Genomic DNA, 16835 nt, shown 5'->3' with positions numbered 1-16835 from the left:
ACTGTGAAAGATGCCCTCAGAGACAACAGTTTCATCTCATCTGCAAATAGAAACTAATAAAGCGAATCCAATCAATATCTATTAGATGTGGCACTTACTTTGCCTGCGATACTTTGTAGCTTTGTGGGGATGAAAAGATAACGCCGATTCCAAGGTAATTTAATCAGCCCGAATAGTGCCGTCAATTTCAATTGGATTAAATGTGCCCCCTTTGAGACAAATGCATTTGCTTCTTTCCCTCCCTATCAAATGATAATGGCGGCGCGTGATTAATCGAAACAGAAACCAAATCTCCATGTGACACAGTCGAATAAAATGATTTATTTACCTCTCCTTTTTGCTTTCATGTGTTTGGAAGGGCTGGTGATTCAGTCTTTATTTACCTGTGTAGGAAAGGGAGGTACGCAGCAATAGTGAGTGGACTAGGGATGTACTGACTGGCAGAGAAATATTCCCCTCTCAACAATCTAAACATTATCATCCCTATTTATGTCTCTTTACTATATCTCCCTTATATAGATAGGTACATGTAAGCCCTGATCTGTGAACAGTACTTATCTTTATCTGATCGTTGTGATTATCAATTCCAAGCTCAACTGACCGCAATCTAACATCTGAAGATCAGCTCTCAGATCAGCATGCCCATATTGTCACAGTGTAGTTCCACCTTTATGGGATGTTTCAGCTAAACGCATACAACTGTCCAAAAGATTAATAGCTGGCCGTGTCATTTTTCATTTCAAGGGGATTTGGCTCAAGGTTATGGTGTTTCTTCAACTTAAGAGGAAAGAAAATATGTGTTTGTGCGTGTTTGTGTGTGTGTGAGAGAGAGAGAGCGAGAGAGAGAGAGAGAGAGAGAGAGGGAGAGAGAGAGAGAGAGAGAGAGAGAGAGGGGAGAGAGCGAAGGCAGGTGTTTTATATGCAGACAGGTTTGTGGCTGTGAGGACAGAATGAGGCATGAGAGAAAGAAAATTAGCTGATACCATCTGTTCATCAGTCTCCTGTCCAAAACCCAAAAGCTACAAGGGTATTTCAGAGCGAGAGCGAGAGGGGAGTGCGACGAGTGGAAGTGTTTGGAGTGTCACACGGACAGTGATGGATCTTTGGTCTAGAGCTTCAATTTTCTCGGTGTCCACATCAACAAGGACTTAACATGGTCCTCTCACACCCCCTCAGGAGGATGAAAAGATTTGGCCCCTCAGATACCTTCTGCATCACCGCTTGGTATGGTAACTGCAACGCAGTCGATCTCAAGGCGCAAGAGGGTGGAGTGGATGGCCCAGTACATCACCGGAGCTGAGCTCCCTGCAAGTCCAGACCTCTATACCAGGCGGTGTCAGAGGAAGGCCCTGGAAAATTGTGAAAGACCCCAGTCACCCAAGCCATAGACTGTTCTCTCTGCTACCACACAGAAAGCGGTACCGGAGTACCATGTCCAGGACCAAAAGGCTCCTGAACAGCTTCTATTGTACCCCCAAGCCATACACTTTTTTCACCTTTATTTATTTAACAATGATGGCTTACACCAGCCAAACCCGGACAACACTGGGCCAATTCCCACATGATTACACAGACACTCCAACACACCCACACTACATATGCTCACACACACACTACAACACACATACACATACACACACACACACTTTCCACATACACTGCTGCTACTCTGTTTATTACCTATGCCCTACCTACATGTGTCATGGCTCAGGAGAAGACCCAGATGCAGACAGTTCGAAGTAACAAAAGTTTATTACAAAAACAGGGGGCAGGCAAACGACAAGTCAAGGGAAGGCAGAGGTCAGTAATCCAGAGCAGAGTCCAAAAAGTACAGAAGGGCAGGCAGGCTCAGGGTCATCCAGAATGGTCAAAACTGGGAAGTTTTTTAAAAATTAGAACGGGAAAAACGCTGATAGGCTCGACAAGACAAACTGGCAACAGACAAACAGGAGAACACAGGTATAAATACACAGGGGATAATTGGGAAGATGGGCGACTCCTGGAGGGGGATGGAGACAAGCACAAAGACAGGTGAAACAGATCAGGGTGTGACAACATGTACAGTCGTAGCCCAAAAGTTTTGAGAATGACACAAATATTAATCTTCACAAAGTTTGCTGCCTCAGTGTCTTTAGATATTTTTGTCAGATGTTACTATTGTCAAGGTGCTACTGGTGGAGAAGTCCTGTGCAGAGAGTTGTGAACAGGTGCACACTTTATTAGGCAATAAAACAGACAAGACGCCACTGTGTAAAAACCACCAGCCAAAGGTCAAAGGGCAAAGAGCGAAACATTCACAAAAATGAGCAAATGTTTTACAATAAACATCCTTCGTGAAAATACCACGGACTAACGGGTAAAACCCAGCCTGGTGCGTACACACGAAACACAAAAAAACATTTCACACAAAGACATGGGGGGGGGACAGAGGAATAAATACAGGCAGTGTGATTAGGGAATGTAAACCAGGTGTGCAGGGAACAAGACAAAACAAATGGAACAATTAAAAAATGGAGCGGCGATGGCTAGAAAGCCGGTGACGTCGACCGCCGAACGCCGCCCGAACAAGGAGAGGAGCCGACATCGACGGAAGTCGTGACAACTATAGAAAAAGGAAGTATAATTATAAGCATTTCATAAGTGTCAAAGGATATTATTGACAATTACATGAAGTTGATGCAAAGAGTCAATATTTGCAGTGTTGACCCTTCTTTTTCAAGATCTCTGCAATCTGCCCTGACATGCTGTCAATTAACTTCTGGGCCACATCCTGACTGATGGCAGCTCATTCTTGCATAATCAATGCTTGGCGTTTGTCAGAATTTGTGTGTTTTTGTTTGTCCACCCGCCTCTTGTGGATTGAACACAAGTTCTCAATGGGATTAAGGTCTGGGGAGTTTCCTGGCCATGGACCCAAAATATTGATGTTTTGTTCCCCGAGCAACTTAGTTATCACTTTTGCCTTATGGCAAGGAGCTCCATCATGCTGGAAAAGGCATTGTTCGTCACCAAACTGCTCCTGGATGGTTGGGAGAAGTTGCTCTCGGAGGATGTGTTGGTACCATTCTTTATTCATGGCTGTGTTCTTAGGCAAAATTGTGAGTGAGCCAACTCCCTTGGCTGAGAAGCAACCCCACACATGAATGGTCTCAGGATGCTTTACTGTTGGCATGACACAGGACTGATGGTAGCGCTCACCTTGTCTTCTCCAGATAAGCTTTTTTCCGGATGCCCCAAACAATCGGAAAGGGAATTCATCAGAGAAAATCACTTTACCCCAGTCCTCAGCCGTCCAATCCCTGTACCTTTTGCAGAATATCAGTCTGTACCTGATGTTTTTCCTGGAGAGAAGTGGCTTCTTTGCTGCCCTTCTTGACACCAGGCCATCTTTCAAAAGTCATCGCCTCACTGTGCGTGCAGATGCACTCACACCTGCCTGCTGCCATTTCTGAGAAAGCTCTGTACTGGTGGTGCCCCGATCCCGCAGCTGAATCAACTTTAGGAGACGGTCCTGGTGCTTGCTGGACTTTCTTGGGCGCCATGAAGCCTTCTTCACAACAATTGAACCGCTCTCCTTGAAGTTCTTGATGATCTGATAAATGGTTGATTTAGGTGCAATCTTACTGGCAGCAATATCCTTGCCTGTGAAGCCATTTTTGTGCTAAGCAATGATGACGGCATGTGTTTCCTTGCAGGTAACCATAGTTGACAGAGGAAGAACAATGATTCCAAGCACCACCCTCCTTTTGAAGCTTCCATTCTGTTATTCAAATTCAATCAGCATGACCGAGTGATCTCCAGCCTTGTCCTCGTCAACACACACCTGTGTTAACGAGAGAATCGCTGACATGATGTCAGCTGGTCCTTTTGTGGCAGGGCTGAAATGCAGTGGACATTTTTGGGGGGGATTCAGTTCATTTGCATGGCAAAGAGGGACTTTGCAATTAATTGCAATTCATCTGATCACTCTTCATAGCATTATGGAGTATATGCAAATTGCCATCATACAAACTGAGGCAGCAGACTTTGGGAAAATTCATATTTGTGTCATTCTCAAAACTTTTGGCCACGACTGTACATATTACCTAAACTATCCCTGCACATTGACTTGGTACCGGTACTCCTTGAAAATATTCTCATTATTGTTGTTTATTGTGTTACTTTTCATATTTATATTAGCACATTTTCTTAAAACTCTTTTTAACTCTGCATCGATGGGAAAGGTCTCGTAAGTAAGCAGTTCACGGTAAAGTCTAGACCTGCCGGTCTTCGTTGCTTGTGACAAATAAAACTAGATTTGATTTGATTTAAGTTAGAGGAGCTAAAGTAAAAGTGCAATATCAAAAAGACCAGTTTGGACGAACACAAGGTCAGTGATTACATAACTTTGGGTGTTAGTCATCTACCCTTTCCTTTCCAATCCATTTCATTTGGGGGGAGCTACCCGTCCCGGCTTCTCTGCTGGGGAAGATAATGGGAAAATGTAATTAAGGCGGTTGGCAGTGGGCTCTTGTCACAGGGGGATTGTGGGAGATATGGCTTCTGTGGGCTGATGGGGAGATAATCTGTGATAGGATAATGGCTGACGGGAGAATAGCACTGAGGTTCTTTATGGCAGTAATAATCAGTACCTCGACTGGCACTGCAAGGTGAGACACACACACACACACACACACAACAACAAAAAAACATGTGCAGGGGCGGACACACACACCTGCATGCTGACACCACACACAAACACCCACACAGGGCTGAATGATATCAGTGTCAGCTGAAAGACTCCCTCCTGGAGTTGTATTGACTCAAAACACTTAGAGGGGCTCCACACTTACCCAATCATGACAAATCACTATTCCCAATGTCTGGCTGTCACACCTGAGGGGACTGTAATGATATCTCAGAGCAAGGAAGGAAAGAGCCCTTCAACTCATAATGGAATCATTGGACCAATCATGTGTTCTGCTTTATCTTATTGCTCCTCCTTTGTGTCAATTTGTGGTGCTGTACTGCTTTATTTCATTGCACCGTATGTCTCAAGTGCTGTGATTGGCGGATGCTTGTGTTGTGCGGTTGTTTCAGCCTGCTAATTGGAGTGCTTGTATTGTTGCTCTGGGTGATAAGAGTGTCTGCTTAGTGACTAAAATGTAATGTGCATGTCGATGTAATCGTAATGTTCTTCAGTAGTCGTCATCTTGTTGCTTCTATTGGAATGACCATAGATGACACTGAGAATAGATGTTCAGCTCTCCTAAAGCCTACATTTTTCATTATGTATGGCTATAATGAATGTTAGAGACAACGTTGCAAATTCAAGGTACAGGGACAAAAAATGGAGACAGTGTGTGCCATTGTCATTGCACATGCAAAAAAAGCCCTGCAATGTAATTACTGCCTGTAAACATCAGTCACACACACACACACACACACACACACACACACACACACACACACACACACACACACACACACACACACACACACACACACACACACACACACACACACACTGTCAGCACATACACATCCATTTTCAGAAGTTTCTCACGACAGGATCCTAAATGCCACTCTTCTCTTGGCTGTTGCCACTCTGTCTTCTAACCAATTTGAGCAGAAGTCTACCATAACCTACACAAAAACATGGCAATGTTGCATCTACTGCTCATGTTTATTGGTGCGATTTTGGGGACACAAGAAAACTGGGTTGTGTGTGTGTGAGTGACGTTTGATAATGCAATGGCTCTGAACTGACTGAGAAAACTCTGCCCTCTATTGGTCAAGTCAACTTAATGTCCCACCCACATTCCAGGGATCATCAACTAGATTCAGCCATGGTCCGATTTCTTCTTTAAGCAGATGGTTGGGGGAACGGAGCATAATTACAAATAATTTGGAAATTGCAAATTGATCGCAAGAAGCCCACACAGATATAATACTTGACTAAAACATCATATTTTCAAATGATTACATTTGTATACGATCACGTCTCTCTATAGGGAATACTTGGGAACAGAATTCCAAAATTAAAATCTTTGTTCAGTCTTTTATGAGTAGGGGTGTCCAAACTTTGGACTGGTACTATATAGTACCAGTCCATTCAGAGGTTTTTCTTGATTTTGACTATTTTCTACATTGTAGAGTAACAGTGAAGACATCAAAACTATGAAATAGAAGTAACCAAGAAAGTGTTAAGCAAATGTTTTATTCTTCAAAGTAGCCACCCTTCACTTTGATGACAGATTTGCACACTCTTGTTATTCTCCAAACCAGCCTCACCTGGAATGCTTTTCCAACAGTCTTGACGGTGTTGGCTGCTTTTCCTTGACTCTGCGGTCCATCTCATCCCAAACCATCTCAAATGAGTTGAGGTCGGGTGATTGGGGAGACCAGGTCATCTGATGCAGCACTCCATCACAGTGTCACCTGCAAAGCACCCCCACACCATCCCACCTTCTCCTCCATGGTTCACGGTGTGTCTCACAAAGACATGGCGGTTGGAACCAAAAATCTCAAATTTGGACTCAGTGGACAGATTTCCACTGGTCTAATGTCCATTGCTGGTGTTTCTTGGCCCAATCAAGTCTCTTCTTATCATTGGTTTCCTTTATTAGTGGTTTCTTTGCAGAAATTTGATTCATGCAGTCTCCTCTGAACAGTTGATGTTGAGATGTGTCTGTTACTTGAACTCTGTGAAGCATTTAATTGGCCTGCAATTTCTGAGGCTGGTAACTCTAATGAATGTATCCTCTGCAGCAGAGGTAACTCTGGGTCTTCCGTTCCTGTGGTGGTCCTCATGAGAGCCAGTTTCATTATAGAGCTTGATGGTTTTTGTGACTGTACTTGAAGAAACTTTAAAAGTTTTTGAAATATTCTGAATTGACTGACTGACCTTCATGTCTTAAAGTAATGATGAACTGTCGTTTATCTTTGCTTATTTGAACGGTTCTTACCATAATATGGACTTGGTCTTTTACCAAATAGGGCTATATACTGTATACCACCCCTACCTTGACACAACACAACTGATTGGCTCAAACGCATTAAGAAGGAAAGAAATTCCACAAATTAACAAGGCACACCTGTTAATTTAAATGAATTCTAGGTGACTACCTCAGGAAGCTTGTTGAAAGAATGCCAATAGTGTGGAAAGTTGTCTTCAAGGCAAGAGAGTGGCTACTTTGCTTCACCTGGAATGCTCTCAAATTTAAAATACATATTTTTTTAACAATTTTTTGGTTACTATATGATTCCATATGTGTTATTTCATAGTTTTGATGTCTTCACTATTCTTCTACAATGTAGAAAATAGACAAAATAAAGAAAACCCTGGAATGAGTATGTCCAAACTTTTTTTACATTAAGTTTTTATCATTTCAATTCACAGGATTCATACAGTACATTTACAGATATATTGTTTCAATCCCTCCCACCCCTCACCGGCAATCTGATAGCATGTCAAATAAATAACGAGATAAAAACAATTAAATTAATATTACATACATCTGCTGAACAATGCATCATAAAGCCTCAGAAATAGTGACAAATTATTGATACACATTCATGGATGTAAATGCCCATTGGTTAAGAGTTCAGAAATGTCCGCTGCTGCTTTTTTCCATGTGTCCAGAGTGGACATCTTTGGCCCTGTGGATCCTGGCCGTGGAGAGCTCCATAAGTACAATTTCCTTAACCCTCCCGCTGTCCTTGGGTCAAAATGACCCACCCTTGTATTTAACCCTCCCAATGTCCTCGGGCCAACATGACCCACCCCTATGTTAAACCAACTTTTATTTCATTTTTATATTTTTGGGATCATTTGCGTGAAGGTGACAGTGAGAGTTTCTTTAACAGCCGTAAAAACAATCACCTCCATGCTATTATTCAACTTGAAATGTGATGACCTGTCCTAAACTGACCACAGTAGTACAAAAGTGAACCGTTGCCTGTATTCATCTACCCATGTAAGCTGTAGGAAAGAAAATATACTACTATTGTCGTCGACACACGTCCGTACATGCTCATGTGGAGCAGTGAAAACAATCCCGTCCAGGATATTATTCAACTTGGAATGTGATTACTTGTCCTAGACTGACCCCAGTAGTACAAAAGTGAACTGTTGCCTTTATTCATGTATCCCTGTAAGCTGTAGGAAACAAAATATACTAATATTGTCATCGGTACACGTCCGTACATGGCCAGACATGTGGTCTTCTCCAAGGTGCTGAAGCCATAACGGTTCACTGCTGAACAGGTTCTAAAACAGATTTTTTCAAATCTTTTCAGCAGGACTACTCTGATTTTGAAGAGGATGTGTCAGAAGATGAAGATGGGGAGGAATACAACCCAGAGCACGATGCATTATCTTCAGAAGATGAGGAAGAAGGAATCCCTCAAGCTGAAAGAGAGACTTTACTGTCAAAAAACAGCTAAATCAAATGGTCCTCAGTAGCATATGAACAACCAGGGCAGGATGACAGAGCATAAGGGCCTGGAGATGACCCAGTGGGAAAAACAAGAATGTGTTACTTCTGAGCACACTGCTCACAGAGGCTGAAATTGGCGATCGCCAGGACAGGAAGCCAGCCATCATCCTAGACTACAACTGCAACAAAGGAGACGTGGACAACCTAGATAAGGTGATTGGAACGTACAGCTGCAGAAGGATGACTGCCTGCTGGGCCCCTGGTCATCTTCCACAACATCATTGATGTTTCCTCCTACAATGCCTTTGTCATATGGAGAGAGATCAACCCTAGCTGGATGCCTCGTAAGCGGAACAAGAGGAGGGTGTTCCTGGAGCAGCTGGGAAAGGCACTTGTAACTCCATTCATCGAAAGAAGGGAGCGTCCCCCCCGCACAGGTGCATCGGCAGCAGTTGTGAAAGCTGTTCACACGGCTAAATCTCGTGATCAACCTGAGGAGCCAGGCTGCCCCAGCCACTGCCCCTACTGGGGCAAGTAAGAGGAAGAGGAGTCAGATCTGCCCACCAAAGAAGGACTGTAAAACACATACTGTGTGCTGCAGGTATAATAAATATATCTACAAAGGCTGTGCACACGCATACTGTCCCAAATGTGCTCATTGGGGGTTTAATGAAGGCGGGACAGTTTGACCCTTAGGACAAGAGGTGTATACAGAATATGAGGACAACCTGAGGGTTAAATGTGAGCAGCCATTGTTGCAATGGTAAGTGGTGAGGTGGAACCCACCTCTGTACAATCTTTTTCTTAGCAGCTGTGGTTCCTACCAACCACACTCTCTGTTGCCTTTCTGACAAGTGCAAATCAGAGACATCACAAAGCAACATCCCTATTGGATCTCATGGCAGTATTTAATCTAAGTACAGAGACGACATGGTTGACTTTCCCCCAGAATTCAAACACACCCAGTCATTTCCACAGCACATGCTGAAAAGTACCAAGGTCCCCTGTGGTGCAAAACTCAGATAATGCTGATGGACTAATACCATGTGATGTCTTTTTTGAGGTGTTAGATAGGTTATATGGCAAAATGTTTTAAATCATTGGTGATTGGGGTTTCTAGATGATCCAAATATATTTTCCATATTGTCTCCCAATTTATCTGTCTGTCAGCAGGAGTAAAATCATTTTCCCATACAGTGGATAGAGGTCATGGTTTTTGTGCTGCTAGAGTTCATTGACTATAGATATTAGACACTCCTTTTGAGGGGCGTCTGTCCGTTAGAAGTTTGACCAATGGGTGTACTGCTAGTTCTGCTCCCCAGAGGACCCCATAGGCTCGCGTGGATAGGCGTTGAAGGTAAAGACAAAATGATGAACCTGGACATTAAAACATTGGCGGATTTCATGGAAACCGAGGAGTCCATTCACATTGAATATGTCTTTGAAAGTATAAATACCCTTCTTAGACCAAGAATCTGATGTAAATGGTTTCTTACACGCTAAGAATAGTTTATTACGCCATATTGGAGATTATGAAAGCCATTTAAGATTAGATCTCATATGCTTCTCTGTAGCTTTCCACACATTTACTGAGTATGCTATAATGGGTCCAAACAATAATGCACATTTTTTAGGAGTCAATCCAGAAAAGAATCAATCTTGTAATCTAAATGGTGAAACTATTGAATCTTCTATAGCACGCCAAGGAACAGAAGTCTTTGGGTTTAACCAGGTCTTCAGGAAATTAATTTGGAAAGTTAGGTGATAAAAATTGGGATTTGGAACTGCAAATCAACCTGATGCTTCCGTTCTCTGTCGTGTTGCATATTCAATCTGTGGTCTCTTTCCCCCACCAAATTAACTTCTTTATGACAGAGTCAAGTTTAGACCAATAGTCGATAGGAGGCGGCAGTGGGAACATGGAACTCGTAAAATTGATACGAAGGAGGACATTCATTTTAATCATTGAGATTCTAGCATGTAAAGAAGTGGCCATAGCAGACCATCTTTTTATCTATTTCTGGATATTCTGAAAGGTTTCTAAGTAGTTCTTCCTGAAAGTAGTGTGAATAGAGGGGGTTAAGTAATGTCTAAGTAGGTGGTTTGTTTCTTCACTTGGATAAAGGGTGGTAGTTGCACACTTCCCTTAGCTGAGTTAAGAGGTAGTAGAGCTGTTTTAGACCAGATGATCTTCTATCCAGACCATCTGCTGAATGCTGTGAAATTATTTTCTGAACATTTTCTGACGTGTATGTCATCTGCATATGGAGACAATGCTTGTTCGGTTTGATTTTGATATGTGAAGAAGCAGAATTTTGACATATGCTTTGTGCCAGCGGTTCAAGAGAGAGAGCAAATAGCATAGGGGAGGCGGGACAGCCTTGTTTACGTCCTGGTTGTATGGTAAATGGATTAGAATGGGTAGTGCTTGTTGGTATAATAGAAGAAAGATTCACATACATGGTGCGAATCATAGGTATGAATCTAGCCCCAAAACCAAAATGTTCAAGAACATGCCATAAATATTCCCACTCAAAGGCTTTCTCTGCATCTAATGATTACACAGCACATGGGGTATCCAGAATGGAAGCCTCAGCAACCACATGAAACAGGCAGTGCATGTTACTGGCTGCATGACGACCCTTAATAAACCCTGTTTGGTCAGGATGTAAGAGCTTGTTAATAACTTTCTCTTGGCCAGGTATTCCTAAACTGGAATACCCAGAGGTACGAGCAATGCCATCGGGGGTATGCCAAATTTTTTGTAAAAAAATTTCAAATCCTTCACATTTTCAAACAGTACATTTATATTTTCCAACGGGGGCTATACGTTTGGCGGAGTTTTTTTTCTCTGCCTGAATAGCCTCATTTCACTGCCAAAAATTAAATTAAACCATCTAGTGTTCAGCGAAATAACAACACAATGTCAAATACAGGGAGCCTAGTCAAATAATTAACATCCAATCACATTAACCGTTACTCTCTCGTGGGAAACCTTCACTCTTGCTCAAAAATTTTGAAATGCAACATCACAATTTGAAAAATAAGCCACGGGAGTTTTTTGAGCAAGAATAAAGACTACTTTCGAGTAGTAAGACAGATACCATTAATAAGAAGGGGCTAGAAGTGTCTTATATGTTGAGCTACCGTGTGGCGAGGACAGGCAAGCCCCATACTATTGTGGAGGACTTAATTCTTCCTGCTGCCGCAGATATGGCTGGGACAATGCTGGGGGAAAAGGCCCCAAAAAAAATATACAGACAATGACTTAATCAAACACTGTTTCATGACTCGTCAGTGACATGGCAGGAGATGTTATGAAACAATTACTGCTTCGCAGGGAATTATATGTGTTACAGCTGGATGTCAACATACGTGGCGAGCCTGGCACAGCTCCTGGTATATGTCCGTTACGTTTATGGGGGGTCAATTAAGGAAGACATCCTCTTCTGCAAGCCACTGGAGGACAACATGAGAGGATATTTTTAAAGTACTGGACAGTTTGCGCTGTTCTGTGAAAGGAGTAGTACACAGCGTTGTACAAGATCTTCAGTTTCTTGACAATTTCTTGCATGAAATAGCCTTCATTTGTCAGAACAAGAATAGACTGACGAGTTTCAGAGGAGTTCTTTGTTCTGACCATTTTGTTCCTGTAATCAAACCCACAAATGCTGATGCTCCAGATACTCAACTAGTCTAAAGAAGGCCAGTTTTATTCCTTCTTTAATCAGGACAACAGCTTTAAGCTGTGCTAACATAATTGCAAAAGAGTTTTCTAATGATCAATTAGTCTTTTAAAATGATAAACTTGGATGAGCTAACACAACGTTCCGTTGGAACACAGGAGTGATGTTTGCTGATAATGGGCCTCTGTGCGCCTATGTAGATATTCCATAAAAAATCTGCCGTTTCCAGCTACAATAGTCATTTACAACATTAACACTGTCTTTCTGATCAATTTGATGTTTTTTTAATGGACAAAAAAAGTGCTTTTCTTTCAAAAACAAGGACATTTCTAAGTGACCCCAAACTTTTGAACCGTAGTGTATATATGTATATATATTTTTTTACTTGGGTGAAACGATTCTCGTCCTCCTCTTCTGAGGAGGAGTAGTAAGAAGGATCGGAGGACCAATGCGCAGCGTGGTAAGTGTCCATATTGTATTTATTATTATATGAACACAAAACAAAAACAACGAGAACAAAACGAAACAGTCCTGAACGGTGAAATACAAAACACAGAACAGAAAAGAATTACCCACGAAACACAGGTGAAAAAAGGCTACCTAAGTATGATTCTCAATCAGAGACAACTAACGTCACCTGCCTCTGATTGAGAACCATACCAGGCCGAACGCAAAACACAACATAGAAAAATGAACATAGACAACCCACCCAACTCACGCCCTGCCCATACTAAAACAAAGACATAATAAAAGAACTAAGGTCAGAACGTGACATTGGGGGGCCAAATAAAATGACCCACGGGCCAAATTCAGCCCACTGTCAGTTGGGGAACCCTGCCATATGGGCTGGTATAAAATAAAAGAAGAAATGGACACAAGAATTGAAAGAGTAGTGTTTATATTTATTGTAAATTTCAAAATTGTTCATTCCTCATAGGGTCAAAGCTTCTTCATTCTGTTGGAGGAAACAGACAGTCTGTCAATATCTGATTCTTTTGTGAATTTAGGAGTGTAACATTAGTAAATGTGAAGGTTTCTTTAACATTTTTTTAAGACTATGTTCATTGTAGTTAAGGGTTGTGAATCGGACTGTAGTGAGTACAATGTCAGTAACTTATGTGACTGGAAGCATACCCTGTGATGAGATGAGTGGTCAGGGCCAGGAGGGTGATTGGGAAAGAGAAACGGGAGTTAACACAAACTTTAAATCACTGTAAGTTCAGTTAAATGACATTGTTGCATTAAACGCATTACATTTTGAAATGCTGATAGCTTACCATGGGTAAAAGCCCTCTAGGAACCTCCTGAGTAGTCTGGAAGCAAAAAGGGGACAAACAACTTGTTTGAGAAATCTTATATCAACTTATAACTTATATCAACATAGTAATGTAATGTATAACTACAAATAACAACCCAGATTTCTTTCAGACTAATCTGAATTCATTTCACTATTAATAATAACACCATACCAAGTCAGCAAAGTGATTGACTGCCAGGGTGTAGCTCTCCAGGCCATTCTCTGCTCTCTTGTTGTGTTCCGTCACCATCTTCCTAGTAGCTAGCCAGATCTCCTTGCGCTTAGCTTCCTCCTCGGGGGACGGATAAGTCTTTCCTGCAAGCATGAAAAACGTCAACTTATTTAATGAGTTTGACTTTAAGTATGCAGGAAATATCTATATCAGTCAGTGTTGAACCAGTTTTACCATATTTAACTTTCCATGTTTGAAACTCCTTGTGCACCTCTGTTTCCTCCCCATCTTGAAGCTAAGGAATAGGAGAGTTCTCAATCATACAATTACCACCACAAATGATTGATTCATATTTTCACCAACCTTATAAGTGCAGCGCATTGCAGTAAGTGCGTGACCCTACCCTTCGTCCTGTAACCTCCGCAGTAGTCTGTGAAAGGAAGCAACATGCATAGTATCAAGAAAGCCTATAAGAAAAGTACCATCAGTAACCAAGGAAGGAACCTCGGAACCAAGGAACCTCTCCCTGACAGTGATCATACCTGGTCGGAAAGATGATTCATCCCCATGGTGAAGCTCTCTGAGCCATTCTCTGCCCGCTTGTTGTGTTCCATCACTCTTGCCCTAGTAGCTAACCAGATCTCCTTACGCTTGGCTTCCTCCTCAGTGGAACCATAGCTCTTCCCTGCAAATGGTCAGATAACATTGAGACGCAACGTCTGTATTGTTCAAACTGTTGTAGTCAACCATCACTGGTGTCTATTTTTGTTTCTTTCAGTGAGTATTGAACCCGTTTTACCGTGTTGAACCTTCCACGTTTCAAACTCTTTATCCACCTCTGCTTCCTCCCCTCCATCTCGACTGGGGGAAACAACCAGAAGTCCTCCTCTAGGAATCTCCTCAGAAGTCTGGGGGTGTAAAAAAGACAGAGACTCAAAAATAAGACAATAAAATGTTAGACAAGCTGTTTGTAGCAGAATATTCTAAATACTTGAATCAATTTGATAATTATTGGACAATAAATAACTGGTACCACCTTACCATGTCAGAGAAGGAATTCATCCCCATGGTGAAGCTCTCTGAGCCATTCTCTGCTCTCTTGTTGTGTTCCATCACTCTTGCCCTAGTAGCTAACCAGATCTCCTTACGCTTGGCTTCCTCCTCGGTGGAGTTATAGGTCTTACCTATAAACATGTCTCTTTAGTAAATATTAGCATCAGCATTCACCAATGCTAGGCTAACACCACACTTTATTTTAAAAGCATGTTTCCCTTTAATTATTTAGGGGCCATTGCACTACTACCAGTGGAAACAGTAGCCGTCTCCGAATACCCATACTAGCGTACTAAATAGAATGCGACATTTAAAAAAAAGAACAGTACTCCGAATATGTAATCTAATGCGCAATTGCGTTGATTCCCACCATTCATTCGTTTTGGTACAGCGCAACAATTTATCTGATTACCAGCTGTTGTCAAATACGTGAGTCGGAAGAAACGAGTGATTTCTACTAGATCATATGCCGAAATGAGTATGCAGTTTAATTATGTAGTACGCTATTATGGGTATTCTGACACGGCCACTGCCTTTAAATGAAGCCTCATTCAGTCACAGGAGGCTAGTAATAATGGCCGGAATGGTGCAAATGGAATGGCATCAAACACCTGGAAACCATGTGCTTGTTGTATTTGATACCATTCCACTCATTCTGCTCCAGTCATTACCACGAGCCCGTCCTCCCAATTAAGGTGCCACCAGCCTCCTTTGCATTCAGTTAGTCTTAAACCAGTTGTACCATTGTGAGTCTTCCACATCTCAAACTCTCTGTCCACCTCTTCTTCCTCAGGTCGAGGCTGAGACAGAAGACAGAGTTCTTCATCATACTATTATTGTGATTCAGCATATAGGTAATTGCGTTGTAATGACGGTGGTACTTTACCATGGGCAAAAGTCCTCTAGGAACCTCCTCATTAGTCTGTGAGAGGAAGCAAAGACACGGAGACTCAACAAAGAGACTCAACAGGGCTGCTAAGGAAATATCACAGAAGTAACTGACTACAATATAAATCAATCATTTAAACTAAAACTATGGGCCTAAGACAGATTTGGAAATGTTATTGTAAAGCCAGTGGCTGAGATAGAATTTCTAAACTAACTACCTCAATTGAAAGTTAATAATTGACCAGTAAATATTGAACCGTACCAGGTCAGCAAAGTGATTGACCGCCATGGTGAAGCTCTCTAATCCATTTCCTGCTCTCATATTGTGTTCCATCACCCTCTTCCTCGTTGCTAACCACATCTCCTTACGTTTGGCTTCCTCCTCGGTAGACGGATAGCTCTTCCCTGCAAATGTACTCTAAATGTATCTTTCTGTGTTGACATTTTGACAACTAATTCATTGTCAATGCAATTATACACAGAGCATACCAAACACTAGGAACACCTTCCTAATATTGAGTTGCACTCCCTGTCTAGCCCTCAGAACAGCTACAATTCGTTGGGGCCTGGACTCCACAAGGTTCTGAAAGAGTTCCACAGGATTTCTGGCCCTTGTTGACGTCAATGCCTCCCACCTTTGTGAAGTTGGCTGGATGTCCTTTGGGTGGTGGACCATTCTTGATACACAAGGGAAACTGTTGAGAGTGAAAAGCCCAGCAGCGTTGCAGTTCTTGACACAAACCAGTGCACCAGGCACCTACTACCGTACCCTTTTCAAAGGCATTTCAATATTTTGTCCTTGCCCATTCACCCTCTGAATGGCACACAAACAGAATCCATGTCTCAATTGTCTCAAGGCTTAAAAATCATTCTTTAACCTGTCTCCTCCCCTTTATCTACACTGACTGAAGTGGATTTAACAATGAATGGTTCAATAAGGCATCACAGCTTTCACCTGGATTCACCTGGCCAGTCTATGTCATGGAAAGAGAAGGAATTCTTAATATTTTGTATACTCAGTGTAAATATCCATTGGTGAAATATTAGTACTGAACCAGTTTTACCATATTTAACTTTCCATGTCTCAAACTCCTTGTGAACCTCTGCTTCAGAGTCTTCAGGGAGGGGTTTAGACAGCACAGATGATACAGTAACACCCACCAATAGAAGGAGCACGAGAGACTTCATTCTAGAGATGAGCGGGAAAAGGTAGAAACACATGGAAAGATCTGGGTCCAGCTCAATATACTCAAATAGGCCATATATTGATATTGATACACTCAAAGGCTTATCCACATCCCCTTACTTCTACCCCAAAA

General features: G+C 42.1%; 1 protein-coding gene across 5 annotated transcripts; it reads right to left on the bottom strand.

The window, feature by feature from the left end:
• Positions 1 to 7451: 7451 nt before the first annotated feature.
• On the bottom strand, positions 7452 to 16835 carry LOC139412987 (cystein proteinase inhibitor protein salarin). 5 transcript variants are annotated; one of them, XM_071159924.1, is made up of 12 exons: positions 16581 to 16807; positions 15779 to 15921; positions 15515 to 15550; positions 15371 to 15428; positions 14617 to 14759; positions 14375 to 14483; positions 14118 to 14260; positions 13979 to 14005; positions 13810 to 13870; positions 13576 to 13718; positions 13384 to 13419; positions 7452 to 8392 (listed from the first exon to the last, which is right to left on the bottom strand). In XM_071159924.1, exons 1-12 carry the CDS (start codon positions 16735 to 16737, stop codon positions 8267 to 8269), a joined length of 1182 nt encoding a protein of 393 aa, XP_071016025.1. In that variant the 5' UTR covers positions 16738 to 16807; the 3' UTR covers positions 7452 to 8266. The 5 variants fall into 5 exon arrangements, with proteins under 5 accessions (XP_071016025.1, XP_071016026.1, XP_071016027.1 ...); XM_071159925.1 differs by lacking the exon at positions 7452 to 8392 and adding an exon at positions 12368 to 12520 and having other exon boundaries at positions 16581 to 16788; XM_071159926.1 differs by lacking the exon at positions 7452 to 8392 and adding an exon at positions 12368 to 12517 and having other exon boundaries at positions 16581 to 16788.

This window comes from Oncorhynchus clarkii, chromosome 7, assembly GCF_045791955.1.
Source record: "Oncorhynchus clarkii lewisi isolate Uvic-CL-2024 chromosome 7, UVic_Ocla_1.0, whole genome shotgun sequence".
In the NCBI taxonomy this organism is placed as follows: domain Eukaryota; kingdom Metazoa; phylum Chordata; class Actinopteri; order Salmoniformes; family Salmonidae; genus Oncorhynchus; species Oncorhynchus clarkii.
Note: the sequence above shows the minus strand (reverse complement) of the source record. Positions and strands in the feature narration are given on the sequence as shown.